Raw genomic sequence first — 14,933 nt, forward strand, 5'->3', positions numbered from 1 at the left:
CCGGGTAATTCAAGCAAGTCACACAACTTGGCCAGACAGCTCTTCAGAGAGTTCGATGAGGCAGAAATAGAGAATAAGAAGTTGATTACTTTGTACAACAAAATAGGCAGATGACTTTGCCTTATGAGCAGATTCGATGCTGTATAATACAATTAATTTGTTCCCTCAAGATATCGATATTTCCTTTTTATTTATTATATATTGGATCCCAAACAACCCCTCTTATATATTACAAGCGCGCTACATAGTCATTATATTACAGGTAAGTAGTGACCAGCACAGGGAAAGAGAAAAGGAAAGGGGAAAACATCAAAATACAATACAGGGATACAGATTACAGAACAACTGAAAAGTGAAAACTAACTAGCTAATGTTGCATTCCCTAGGGTCACCATCAGTGGCAGCATCCCTATCCGAAAACCTCAAAATATAAGCTTCTCCTTCACCATCACCATCACCATCACCATCACCATCACCATCACCGTCCTCACTCTCACGATTACCTCTCCTTGGTCGCCTTTCAACATATGCAAGTGTTTGTCGTCTCTGCAGCCGTAATACATGCATTATCACATCAGGAGTGAGTGTCACCCGTGAATGATCCTCTCTTCCTTGTCGGTTCGACTCCATAATCTGCACCCAAAGAAACCCACAACACGCAGAGTTTTAAAAAAACAAGGTAATATCCAACATTTTTGGGAGAATTTAAAACTTAATACATAAAGAAAAAGCCAAGTATTATATACCTCTTTTACATCAGTAGGTAGGGGCTGAACTTTCTTTGAAACTGGAGACCATATTTTTGCAGTCTTTTCTATACCACAAGTAGCTAGGACAGGTATGGTTGGATGTTGCTCAAGCTGATTTACTACATGTCTATCTCCAACCATCAAACGTACAAGTTTTGAGTCTTTTTTGTCCCATATAAAGATATGTCCACAATCTGAACCACTAACAACATATTCATCATTGGGGCCGAAAAAGTTAACGCCTTTAACTGTTTGTGAATTTCTATGCCCAGAAAAAACTTGGGGCTCTTCCAATTTCTGTAGCTCTTCAGCAGATAGTAACTTTGGATTTGTCCCCATTCCCATGTTCTTCTGAAACAAATAAATGAGCTCATCATTGTACGATACAAGCAGCTCACTTGAATTTGAGTAAGCTAGTCCTGTGATATGAACATTCCCACTCTCTTTCAGATGATGAGGACAAAAGGTGTTCACAGGTCTATCCAAATTACTGGATGCATCCCAATGACATTTTCTCATGTCATATACACGCACATATTCATCTGAGCCTCCCACAGAAAGATAATTAGGATTTCTTGGATCGGTCACAATTCCATTTAATCGGACGCTACTTGAAAAATCAGACCCGTCACCTTCTGTAAAGGAGCAACAAGAGAAGAGTTTTGTGGAAGAATTGCTTCGCAGATCAAACTGCAAATCAAAAAAGGAGGATATATTTATAGTCTAACAGCCAGCTATTGAGATTATTAGCTACTATTATTAGTATTTTGGACCATACATGTTGAACAAAGCCATCCTCCCCACAGCTGTAAAGAATGTAAGGACTTCCAGGTTCTACAGCAAGTTTGAAGACAGCTCCTCGATGCTTCCCTAATCTTTTTGTATCAACACGCCCATTCTCTAAGACTTGACCAACCCTCACCTGAGTAGATACAACAAAGCATATATAAGATGTAGGTCATATCGAGGGCCTAAGCAGTTTGTGCTACAGAAAAAGCGGTTTCAAGGTTCTTTTATCTTAAATGAGGCGATACCATTTTTCTGCACTCTCAATTAATGAAATAAGATAAGATAAAGAATGATTGACATCAGGCACAATTTAGAATCTACAGCAGGAACTTTCACAATAAGTACTACTCCATAACTTTTTAAGAACTCTAAAATCTACAGTATAAACGTAAGGATCTGTATGAATTATCAAGTTTTTGGTTTCAACTTTGAAGTCTCAAATTCCATTTTCCCAACTACGTAATCAGAACTCAAGAAATAACCTGAAGCAATAGGGGTCTGTTGGACTCCCTGGGTGCATTTCGGTGCACTGTTGGAGAGCACTTGGCTAGGAGCTTATTTTTCTGAACCAGATTTTATGAAATTGAAAAAACCAAAGCTTTGATGGTTTGGGTGGCAACCACGGAAAAGGAAAGATCATTCTGGCCTCCCTATCTTCTTTCTTTGATATAACTTTACATCCGCCTTACTGTATTCATTGTACACCGGGTGTAATTAAGAGTTTGTGAATAAATCTAGGCAAATCATGAATTAGGAACATAATGCACAAGATCAAGAAGGATTCTAGCTTCTACATAAATCTTACACATTCCTAACTGATTCTAAGCTTTAGAATGAAGTTCACATTGTGTTTCTTCGTATTTGACTCGAGACAAAGACATTGAGGTTAACTCTGATTACCTGAATAATTCATTGCATGCAGTTAAGTTCCTTACAAAAGAAAACGTTACCCAGGCATGAAAAGAAGAGTTAAAACTTGGAATTGAGGTCGGCAACAGGATTCTTTTCTTTTTCCCCTTTCTTCAGGTAAAAAGGGTGTAAAGTAATACTTCTATTTACTTTTAAGGGCAAGAAATGGACAGTTCACAGGAATATATTTGTCCCTGACATATAATGTGGGCAAGTCAAAACTTCATTAGCCACTAATAGAAACACGGTGACAAAAATTAAGGAAAAAATATATCTAACTTTTTTTTATATGAAAAAATAATACTATATTATATCAGCTGAAGAAAAGGATAACAGAGAAAAAGGACAAGTTGTTCTCTGATTAAGCATCTAAATTACAGTTTATGCCAATTCCTCCCCAGTTGAATAGCTCTTAAGGGCCCCAGCCCCATTGGCCAACAAAACGCTAGATAAGTTACTTTGTCCCAGACCAAAATCATAAAATAACGAAGCTCGGATGAGACACGGGAATTCCGTTCCAACCAAATACAACACAGAAGTGCCATACTACTGTTGCACCACAACGACTTCATTTCGTCCTTACCATGGTGTAAAAACTCGCCCGAGTTAACAAGGTTTTGGAGGCTGGCGATACGAGATATCCCGAGTTGTAAAGGGGTTTTTAAAAACGGCGAGATCTCGGCCGGTTCAACCGATCCGAACGAATTTTGTCCGCATTAAGCGTTATAAACCTCACATCTACTCGGTTTTCAGCCGAACTCCCCATGTTTTCGACAAAAAGAAAGGGAAAAAAGGAAAGAAATGGAGGAACTCCATTGAAATAGAGTAGAGAACTCCATTATCAAATCTAAAACAAGAGAGGAGAGAGAAGGTAGACAAATGAATTCATTTTAATTATGTCACGTGTACGGTTTAGGGGAGGGGGACTAGGGTAGGTAGTGAATGGGGCTGACATGGGGCTTCTTTTTCAAATTTCAAATTCCTACGCGACAACCGCGACACGTTCCACGACTAACACATCATTTCCGTTACCGAGAGTCCATGACCGATCCCGCGACCGTGACCGATACCGCATTTTTTATCTATGGTCCTTACCAAACCCCAAAAATGAGCAAAACGAGTTTGTAGCCATTCCACCACCGCCAAAGGGTAAACCATTCTTCTTGATACAAAGCAAACAATCTCCTCTATAAGTAACATGCCATTTCACAATGTAGTTGTGCCACTAACTCAACAATGGAACCCACCTCCAATTTAAGACATTCAACCTTTCTTCATTATTCTTAACCCAACACAAAATAAAGAGGAAGAATAAGGGCTAAAATACAAAAGAGTAGGAGGTGATCAACACCTCATCAAAAAAAAAAAAAATCCTCTCTAACATATGCGCGCTAACAAAATCTTTTTCTTGACTCCTCCCGTGCAAAAAAGAATGATATAGGAGGAGCATTCATCTTCCAAGCAACGCGCGAAGATGAAATATCTTTGGGAAGTTATAAAAAATTCTGAACGGCACATAACCTTTCTTATCATGCAGCCAATAAACAAATCCTTATTTTCATAAATGTCACCACCCTTGAAAGATATTCACAAAGTTTGAAGGAAACAAATATTTTGAATATAGATAATGCTTTAAATTAATCATCCTAGTTGTTTCCTGTAATCCACATGACAACCTGCAAGGTGTCACCTCCTTGTTAATTATTTAAATAAAGATGTTCAGACTGCTTACTCCAAGGTAAATCCGTAAATGGTCTTAAGGGAAAAGGTAGTATAAAAGTCTCTTAAGGGGTTCTCTTCTATGCTTACTCCTCCTCTTGCTTAATCAAGAAAATTAGCTTGTGCTCTTGTATTTTCTTCTTCCTGTAATATAATTGACATTCTTCTCATCATTAATCTTAGTTTTAGGCTCCAACAAAACGTGCAAGTGCCAAACGATCCTAAATTCTTTCGTCTTATGAAATCTGCACTAAAATCACCATAATCCAATCCACCCTTGATTTCTGTTGCCAGACTCTCTCCTCAATACTACTCCATTTCTCCAAGTGTTGCAAAATTTCTTTCTCTTTCTTAATAAGTTGATCGTTGTGCAAATGAGAACTTATTTGGCGTTGTACATCAAGCAAGGCAGCTACATCATCAAGGTGATAGAATTAGGGTTTCATAGTAATTAGTTGCTAATGTTCCTAGTTTATAGCTTAGTGATATTTGATAAACATGGTTCACTTGTTCAAGTGTCGTAGTTAAGGATTTAGAGTTGATAGTGATTAACGAGTCCATGGCTCTATCCACTCTCTACTTTATAGATCCTTGTTTCTAGCTAGTTGTTTACTTTGTTAGTCAAGTTAGTTTGCTAGACTACTAGAAGCGCTTATTCCATGTTAGCTTTAGCTGTTAAATTTTAGGAGTTAAAGTTTATTGTCTAGCCTATTTCATAGGCATTGTCCCTTGTAATTCAACTCGGGATATATGCAGTGAGTTTGTTGACTTTGTTCCAAAAACACAATGCCTTTTGCCTTTTCGGTTGGCTCTGTCATACATATCTGTATTAGAACAAGTGAGAGAAAATATACATGCAGTAATTTTGTCTCTTATTCATGGATAGTACTTATGAAAAAAAGCCAAACTACATTCAGTAAACTAAGATAGGAAAAAAAAAATCCCAGGAGCTAAGAAACAAATCACAGTGACAACAGTGTAGCAATTCATTATCTTATAGCCTCAATGTCTAATTTCGGAAAATCTGAATATAGCCGAGAGATTGAGAGGGAAACACAAAGTTGATTTGAAAAGTGGAACAGGGCGGAAAATGGATTGCCCCTGTTCTCAGCCAGTACTTCAGATTTTCAAAGGTGAAAAATTACTAAAGTATCATCCTTGGAATATCACAATGCAGACCATGTTTAAATCCCAAGAGTTGTGGGAAATTATTGAGAGCTAGTTTACCGGCCGAGACAACTAAACCTAATCAGAACTGTGTGATATCTGCAAACAGGAGCCATTATATTTTTATCCAAGCTTGGGTGGATGCTGATAATTTTGTCGGATGAAATACCCCAAGATACCAGAGGAGATTATCAAGAATGCATATTTCGGCGATAAAGAGGTAATTGCCAATAAAATACAATCCTTAGGCAACGCTATGAATTAGACACACTGAACATGAAAGAAAATATTCTATTCAAAGCTACTTTGCTTAAGTGACAAAAGTTGTAAATCCAATGAAGCCCTATGGTGAAGCAATTACAGTCAAACAGTTACGTTGAGGAGTTTAACTAAGGATGTTAACCATGTGGTGGGTGCAACTAAACAGCCTAAGGACTTATCGACATACAATTTTTATGAATTAGAGGGTTCCCTCTCACCCCATAAACTAAAGATTAACCAGTCTACTCGGAAAGTGGAAGAGTAAGCTTTTCAAGTAACGGAGAAAAAGTTCAATTAATGGCAATATGCGACTGAAAAAGGTTATGGATATAAAATGATGACATCCGTGGAAATCACCGTGAAGGAGGAAGAGGGCTTGGTCAATTGGCACGATAATGTCAATTCAAGAGTAGCATTATTGCTACTACTGCAAGAAGTTTGGTCACAAGGAGTATGACTGTTGAGCCAAGTTATTACTAGAAAACAGAATAAGCAAAATTTAGTTTATTTGGCACCTAGTTAAAGCAAGGGGGGGGGGGGGTGTCAGAATTAGTGCCTCGAATTAAATAGTTATATATATTCTTAGTTTCTAGCTTAGTGTCTTTGTTATACTTAGTCTTAAGTACATCAAGTATCACATTCAAATATTTAGTGTTGATAGTGAGTACATATTTCTACCAATTTTCTAATTATGATTCCTTGTTCCATTTGATTTGTAACTGTCATTGAAAATGAACTAAATAGGAGATTTTGCTATCTTGTAGAACAATAGATAATCTCCCTCCCTCCCTTCCGTTTATAGCATCTCTTGAAGCAAAAGCTTAGTTGTTGGTAAAGCAAGCTCTTGCCTTAGGTTCAGGTGAGGTTGAATCAGAATAAGAGTTAATTCCCCCTCTAAATGAGTCTGAGGAGCAGCCCAAAGCTCCATTGGACCTTAAAGGCGGGCCAATAGGCAAAAGAAAATCAACTCGGAAAATCTTGCCTATTCACCCTCCCCCTCCCCTCCCCCTCTGTTACGTGATGTGGGACCCCCCCCCCCCCCCCCCCACTAAGTTTGTATCGCTCATTCAAATTTTTAACTCTTTACGTTTACATTATCTACCAAAACACCACCATGCAAAATATCACCTTTGGTCAGCGATGAGCCGATGAGGTGTAATAAGTGGTGGTTGAAGAGCTGGAAGTGATTGTGGGATAATGGTGGGAATAAGGTGTGGTTGATGAGAATGGTGGCAGTGAATGTAGGTGATGGTGATCGTGGTGGTGCACTGCTGAGAGAATGAATGTTGTGCCAATTTTGTTGGTGGATGAAGATGGTACTAAGATGGTGGGAATCAGGTGATTGTGGTAGCGTCTGTTCCAATTGATGTCTGATGTTGAAACTTGAAAGAGACAAGGGAGAAGGAGAGCAAGTGTTTATTGATTTTATTAGTGAACAGACTGTCATTGTGGGAGCCTCTTTGAGGCAATGGGGTAATGATGATAATAATAATTGTCATTGTAGCTTATATTGGTAAAACTTTCATCAATTGAGGATATGTGCTCCGACTGCTCACCAAGAAACAGTTTCAAGAAGGTTAATTATTGGTCTGCTCTGCTCAAATTGCTTCTACTACCATAAAACCTCCTATTTTGCCTTGAGACACTATTCCAGAAGCTAGGCCAAACACCATCTAAATAAGTAGTCTAACAACAACATTACTTCATACATGTGTTGCTTACCACTGCAAAGGTTTAGGCCCTTTTCTCTTCACCTTAATTTTGCTGAACTTAAATTATATTTACTAAACTTAAATTATTTTTTGCTGAAGTTAAATTACGTTGAACTTAAATTAGTTTTGCTGTTGTATTTGTTTATTGGAGTTACTGAAGTTTACTGATTATAACTTATTCTTATTGAATTTTACTTATTTTTACATAACTTCAATTATTTTTATTGAATTATTATTATTTAAAGCGAAGAGAACAGGGCCTTACTTATTGGAGCTTAGATCCACCATAATTTTTCTGCACCCCGTATGTAGCTTATTCCAACCCATAGAGTTGTTACAGAAACAAAAATCATAAATGAGTTAACTAGCCCAACTTATCCCTGCTTTCTCTTGGTACATATATTCCCTCCTTTTTATTGCTTTTAATACAGAGTGAAAAAGCTGTATGGAAACACACAACTGACACAAGCCAAACTTACCAGTGCGTGAGAAACTACGTTAAACAAGACAAGATACTCTTAGAGCAAGGAAACAAGAATATGCAAAGATGAGCTAGAATTACCTGTCCGTCTGCTGCAGAAGTGACTATAATCCTATCATCACTAAACGGCATTATCTTGGTCTGGAAAATGTTCTCTAAGTGCCCAGACGAATATGTAAATGTTCTTTTTTTTGATGCCCAATCCCAGAAAATAACTTGTTTATCATCTGAACCTGACACCAACATCTTGCCAGTTGAATTGAATTCCACAGTATTGACGCAACCCTCATGACCAACCAACTTTGCATACAAGTCAAGTTGTTGAACAAGCCCCTGCATCAAAATACAACACAGTAAGACAAACAAAAATGTTTCCAGCATTACAACATTGCAATTTCATCTGCAGCACGTCCTTCTTCCTGAAAATCTACTAGCATGATGTCTTTATCCAATTTTCATTACCTTTATTAGCCATAAGTTCTACTACGAAGTTAAAGTGCTATATAAGTGCAAATCCATGCTCATTTTAAGAAGCTTTAGATAAGTTTATACAACAATGATGACCACAACCCAGTATAAAGTCCGGTAGTAGCAAGACCTGGACAAGTCCATTACAGCCTTACCCTCTGAGTTGAGAGAAGTTTTCTTCAAATACCAATTGCTTGAAATTTGTTTTAGCTAAGCTCATACTAACTCTAATTCCTCTGACTATAAAGTACAAACAGCCTTGGTTTCACACAACATTATTTGAGTATTGGACCCTCATAAATTCATAATGTAATCCATTCTCCATAACATTTGTGTGTGTGTGCGTGTGGGGGGGGGGGGGGGGGGGGGTGGCAAGGGTGGAAAATGTATTTCATAACAAAGGAACCTCACTTTCCTATTATCAAATAGAAGAACAATTTTAAAACACACCCAAAGCAATGTTACACTTCAAATACTCACAATCGAACAAACAAATGGCTTTCATTTTCGGCATATTGCTTACACAACTTGCATATATCATTTTTCATCTTACCAAATACATCAGTTTGTGAGGAGAGGCAAACTCCCATAGTCCCATGGCCATGGTTAGCAAAGTACCGTATAAACAGCAAGGATTACTATATGCACCTCAATAGTTCTTCCTGAAGGCACAGGAGAGGGTTCGGATATACTCATAGGCCTTGATGCCTGAAATTGTATTTTTGAATTTGACTCCTCTTTCTTAAAACACGGAAAATCAATCAAGAAATCCTCTTTCTCCATTTATACTGTGTTCTAATTTCTAAATGCATTTTCCAACTCCAGTCATCTTGTGGCTTTAATGGAGCAACGAGAATGGTCTTCCCTTCGGAAGGATTTTCTCTAACCCATTTGCACCATAAGAATTGGTTTTTTGAATCAAATAAGTAGGTTTAAGAAATGTGCCTCTTCATTCCACGAAAGAAAATAATTCTTTACAAAAACATCCTTCTTCCCTAGGCAAAGCATTCTCTTGCCATGTAAAATCACTTTTTCTACTAAAATTGGCAACAATGAAATGATAGGCCGTACCAAGGTACCATTGTCCTTTTTAGGGAGTAAAAAAAAAACTACACCAGAAAAAGTTTCAAAATAGCAATTGTAACATCCCTTCCAGCATTGTTCCAACATTTCTTGAAAAGCATGTGATAAGAGTTACGTTTCCAAACTCTATATATCACCTTGTCTTATACTTGACATAATTGAATTTATCAGTAAATATTACGCCCCTTGTCTCTCAATACTTCACCCATTTTACAATTTAGGATGTCTAGACATATTTTGCCATTTCCTTTTTTGGGTTGGGACATAACTACTTTTCTCTCCCCTCAATAAGAAGTTACCCAATAACGCTGAACATATCTTCTTTTTCCCTCTCTTCTCAACATAAAATTATCCACTATCCCCTATCACACGTGGTAAGAAAGGAAAGGTTAAATTGTGTAAGCAGATCAAAATCATCTCAGCAGTATTACAATCTACTCTCTTCGAGATGTGAGAATTTCCTATTCAGTATTTTCTCCTTCTACCTTGGCTTCAACATTATCCTCTCTTAAATGATTTTCCCTATTTAATACCAACTGCTCACATCTATTTTGTTTTCCATATACCACTAAGGCTCCGTTCTATTCGACTTATTTTGTCTGAACTTATATTATTTTAACTTATCTGAACTTAACTGAATTTAACTGAACTTATTTTATCTGAAATAAAATTATTTGTGTGTGAAAAGTATCGGAAAAACTTTATTTTTTCAGAATTTATATTATCTTAACTTATTTGAACTTATCTGAACTTGACTGAACTTATGTAAACTTATCTTAACTTAACTGAACTTATTTTGTCTGAAATAAGTCAAAATAAGTCGAACAGACAGGGCCTAATACTCTTCCTGCCACTAGCGGTAACAAAATTTCAAAGGCAATTATTTAATTCCTCCAAGGCTTCCACCTTGCATGTATGAATATGGCAGCTGGTTTGGTATAGTTCCTTGCACTATGTAGCGAAAAGCTTGAGAGGAAAAAAAAGGCAAATTTGCTAAAAAAGGACCTTTTATAACTCAAATTTAGCGAGAAAGGACCTTATATAATTTTTTTTGTGAAATCACACCTTAATGTAAAAAAATGTTGCGAGAAAGGACCTTATATAATTTTTTTTGTGAAATCACACCTTAATGTAATTTTTTTTTGCAAAAGACAACCAAAAGTAAGTTTCCGGCATTGACTGAGCTTTTCCGGCCATTGCCTTGCACGTGAGAAGCACGTGTGGCTTTATTTTGCTAACCAGGCCCAATTTTCCTCCAAAATTCTAAGCTTTAAAACCTAAAGTTGAAAAAAAAATCGAAATAAAATCAAGTTTGAAAATTCCAAACTCGGCAAAATCTGTGTCTTTAGCCAACTTAAGCCACACGTGCTGTTTACGTGCAAGTCAATGACCGGAAAAGCTTAGTCAATGCCGGAAACTTCCCTTAGGTCCTTTCTCGCAAAAAAATTTACATTAAGGTGTGATTTCACAAAAAAAAATTATATAAGGTCCTTTCTCGCAAAATTTGTGTTATAAAAGGTCTATTTTGACAAATTTGCCAAAAAAAATTACTAAAAGTAAAAGGAAAACGTAGGATATTATAGTTAAATATGGTAGATAAATAACTTAGGCTCTATTCTCTTCACCTTTAAAACTTTAAGAGACACCCAAGGTCAATCCACAACTATAACAAGTAGTCTAATAATTTCTTAGTTTAATAAGCTTAGATTAGCTTAACCAGATAACAAAAATTCCAATAAGTTCATGTAAGTGAAATTCACACCCTTAACACGGAACGGGATTTAGTACTTTTGAATATGTTTAATTATAATAGAATATTATATTCCTATGGATTTGAAAGGTTCATAGAGATCAATTCAAGTTTAGATATTTTGGACCAAAATCCTACAATATTTTATAAAAGGACGAGCATAAATCCTGGATATGTATCTGCGCGCAATTAAGGATGAAAGCGGTCCAAGACAATCCGGGGTTTTATCAATTTGAATTACATCAAAACTCCAAATGATTAATACATTAATCATTCACTATCATTTCAAATGATTGAGATAATAAGTACATCAAAAATGAAGTCATTCTAGTTCAAAATGATCAATTTATAACTTCTTTCCCCTTAAATTTAACACAAATTCTTATTTACAATGGGTGTACAATAAATATTGTACACCAAAGTAAAAGTTAACCCAAAATGCTTAAAAGTTAAGCTTATATATGTAAAAGTTATCTATTTTTAAGTGATAAATTTTTTCATTTTAGTAAAACTTATTTCTTCATAATCACTAATAATGTATAAAATTAATCATTTAACCATTTAAAATATTTATCTATCAATTTTTTTTTACTAATATAAAAGTTAATCAAAACTAGGTTAAAGTTACAAAGAAAAGGGTTAAAGTTATCTTGGTGTACAATAAATTTATTGTACACCTTGTGCGCGCAAGACCTTTTGTAAATTTAATCACCCAATTCATAAACAGTAACTAATCAGCAAAAAAAAAGGGTTTTGAGAAACATAAACAACAAGTAATCATTCCCTGAGAATCTTTTAAATAATTGAGATGATAAATTACATGGACAAAGAAATAATATGTTACCTGAGACGCCGAAAGGCGACGAATGAAGCTTCTGGGTTGAGTTAAACCCAGTTCTCTATTCAAGCTTCCTGAAAACCAATCTCCATCACCCTTTCTCAAAGTTGCCCACATTTTATTATGAGCAGATATTGAATACTTTGGGATTTGGTGTTAGTTCAATTGGATGAGCATACAAGTACAGTGAATTTTGAGGTTGAATCAAGATGGGTAAAGAATAAAGAAAAAGGTGAAGGAGAGCATTCGAAGTGGGGTTTGTGAATTGTGTGATTGTTCTTGATGGTGTTTGTTGATTTTACTAAACCTTGCCGCACAGAAAGTAACATTTGGGAATGAGTACTACCGTTTGCATCAGCTGTCTCCGGGAGGAAATTAGATGTTACTTAAATACTCCCATGAGATACGGTCAGGCAAGTATTGAGGAAAAATAGTTGAATGAAATAAAATAATAAATTAAGTGGTGTTGGGTAAATATTTTAATTATCAAGTAAAATAAGTGGGGATCATTAAATTTTGGAGGGGTGTGGGGCGGGGGTTTATGAAATTAATTGTTTAATGTGATAGTAGGGTTGGAGGATTATTTAATTAGATGGTGGGGTTGAAAGGTTATTAAAATGACAATTGTATCTCCTATTTAAATACGGCCGGAAATGATAAGTGTATTTCCTATTTAAATACGGATGGAGTATTGCATAATTGTTATAGTTTACGTTCTCCAATATATTGACGGTGACTATTAATAACTCAAATTTTATATCAATAAAAAATTATGGAGTGTAAAAAAATTGATATTTAAAAAGTATATGTCGATATAAATCTAACAACATCTCACATGATTACAGCTTTTCATACCTACAAATCACAAAAGATTACCAAAAGTCTAGTTTGAACAGTATGTGGGGGTCACAAGGTGCAGATGTGCAACCAGCCCTTTTAAGGGGGCAAGGTGCATACTTTACTTTTCCCTCAATAAGTAGGAGTGGCATTTGCGATTCAGAAATCGACTTATCCTACCTTAACTAGGTAATGGAGTCTCCAAATAATTTTAGCCTTATCGGATAAAACTAACAAAATCCAGTAGTTATGATATAGGAGTATATGCCAGATCTACAAATGCCTGGATATTTGATCACAATAGCAAGTGGTTCCTTTGATCTCGAATAGTTAACCCAATATACATCCGTAGAGTAGAGGTTTGGGGGTAAAGTTACTAATACGGGGAGTGATGAGCGACTTTATGTCGCTCTAAAGCTTTATTTTCTTATCATCTTCATCTAGTTTTCATTCTTATTTCTTATTCTAGTCTGTGATTTTACTATATTCTTAGTTTTAGTTTAATTCTCAATGATTCTTAGTTTAGATTATTTTTCTTAGTTTTCATTCGTTTATTTTAATTTTGTAGGAACTTGGACGAAATCGAAGGAAAGGAGAGACTTTAAACAAGTAGTGCGCCCGCACTAGCTCACATAGGAGTTTTCTGAATTATTCAGCTTTACAGAAGGGTGCGCCCGCACCCAATTCGGTGCACCCGCACCCAAGTGAAGAAAAGTTGCAGTAGCTATTGGAAATGTTCATTTTGAGCATTCTAGCATAGGTGTGCCCGCACCTGTTAGGTTATGATACATATGACACTACATAGATCATGCGGAAACAACCATTAACCCAGGACAACATATTATTTACACATAATCATATAGCATAATTTAGATGCATACTCTTTGTTGCGTGCCCTCCCTAGCTGCGCCCGAACCGAAAAAGAACAAGTCTTTTAGGACTCCAAGTGTCGTCCCTCCGTAGATAGTCCACAGCACGTCCGGATCCGCCTTAAGATTGACCAACTAGAACCGCCCTTAAGGTACTAGAAAATTCGGCACTTTTATGAGCAAGATGTGTTTTAATTTTCTCTCAAAAACTCACTTTTGAATACTTTGAAACTTGTGTATAAATTATGACCCCTAGGCCTTTATTTATAGAGTTATGGAAAAGGAATCGTAATCCTAGTAGGATGCGAATTAATTGGAATTAGAATCCTACATGAATTCTATTTAATTAATTTATCCAATTAGGAATAGACATTTAATCATACACTGACTCTTGCAGATTCAGGAATCATGCATGAGCACAAACTCACACACACACGGCAGCCACAAGGGCTGCCCATGCGTGCGAGCAGCAGCCCGCGCAGCACGGCCCACGCAGCCGTGGCCCTTGGCGCGCGCTGGGCCTGCCTTGCGGTAGGCCTGGGCGCTGCCTTGCGGTAGGCCTGGGCGCTGCCTTGGCTGGGCTTGTGGCGCGCACGCTTGCTGGGCGATGGCCCCGGCTTCGTGCTGGGCCTTCGTCCGGCAAGCCTCGTCCGATGCTAATTCGTACGATACGCTTCCGATTAAATTTCCATTTCCGGAATCTATTTCCGATACGAACAATATTTAATATTTCCGATTCCGGAATTAATTTCCGTTTCGAACAAATATTTAATATTTCCGTTTCCGGAATTATTTTCCGATTCCGGCAATATTTCCGATTCTGACAATATTTCCGTTTCCGGCAATATTTCCGATTCTGGTAATATTTCCATTTCCAATAATATTTTCCGATACGTACCATGTTTCCGTTTCCGGCAACATCTACGACTTGGATAATATTCATATTTCCGATACGATCCATATTTCCGTTTCCGGCAATATCATCGTTTCCGGAGTATTCATTTCTTGCCTGTGACGATCTTAGCTCCCACTGAAACCAAGATCCGTCGGTTCCGAATATTCATAGATGGAGTATTTAATGCCATTAAATACTTGATCCGTTTACGTACTATTTGTGTGACCCTACGGGTTCAGTCAAGAGTAAGCTGTGGATTAATATCATTAATTCCACTTGAACTGAAGCGGCCTCTAGCTAGGCATTCAGCTCACTTGATCTCACTGAATTATTAACTTGTTAATTAATACTGAACCGCATTTATTAGACTTAACATAGAATGCATACTTGGACCAAGGGCATTATT

At 36.8% G+C, this 14,933-nt stretch overlaps 1 protein-coding gene and 1 long non-coding RNA gene across 2 annotated transcripts in view; both read right to left on the bottom strand.

Annotated features, from left to right (window-relative positions):
• Positions 1 to 14,933, bottom strand: part of LOC130467995 (uncharacterized) — a 71,007-nt gene that overhangs the window by 22,545 nt on the left and 33,529 nt on the right. The gene's annotated exons all lie outside the window — the stretch shown is intronic.
• On the bottom strand, positions 157 to 12,328 carry LOC110790245 (uncharacterized). The gene is made up of 5 exons (XM_021995032.2): positions 11,933 to 12,328; positions 7,869 to 8,120; positions 1,528 to 1,671; positions 747 to 1,439; positions 157 to 633 (listed from the first exon to the last, which is right to left on the bottom strand). Exons 1-5 carry the CDS (start codon positions 12,041 to 12,043, stop codon positions 364 to 366), a joined length of 1,470 nt encoding a protein of 489 aa, XP_021850724.2. The 5' UTR covers positions 12,044 to 12,328; the 3' UTR covers positions 157 to 363.

This window comes from Spinacia oleracea, chromosome 2, assembly GCF_020520425.1.
Source record: "Spinacia oleracea cultivar Varoflay chromosome 2, BTI_SOV_V1, whole genome shotgun sequence".
In the NCBI taxonomy this organism is placed as follows: domain Eukaryota; kingdom Viridiplantae; phylum Streptophyta; class Magnoliopsida; order Caryophyllales; family Amaranthaceae; genus Spinacia; species Spinacia oleracea.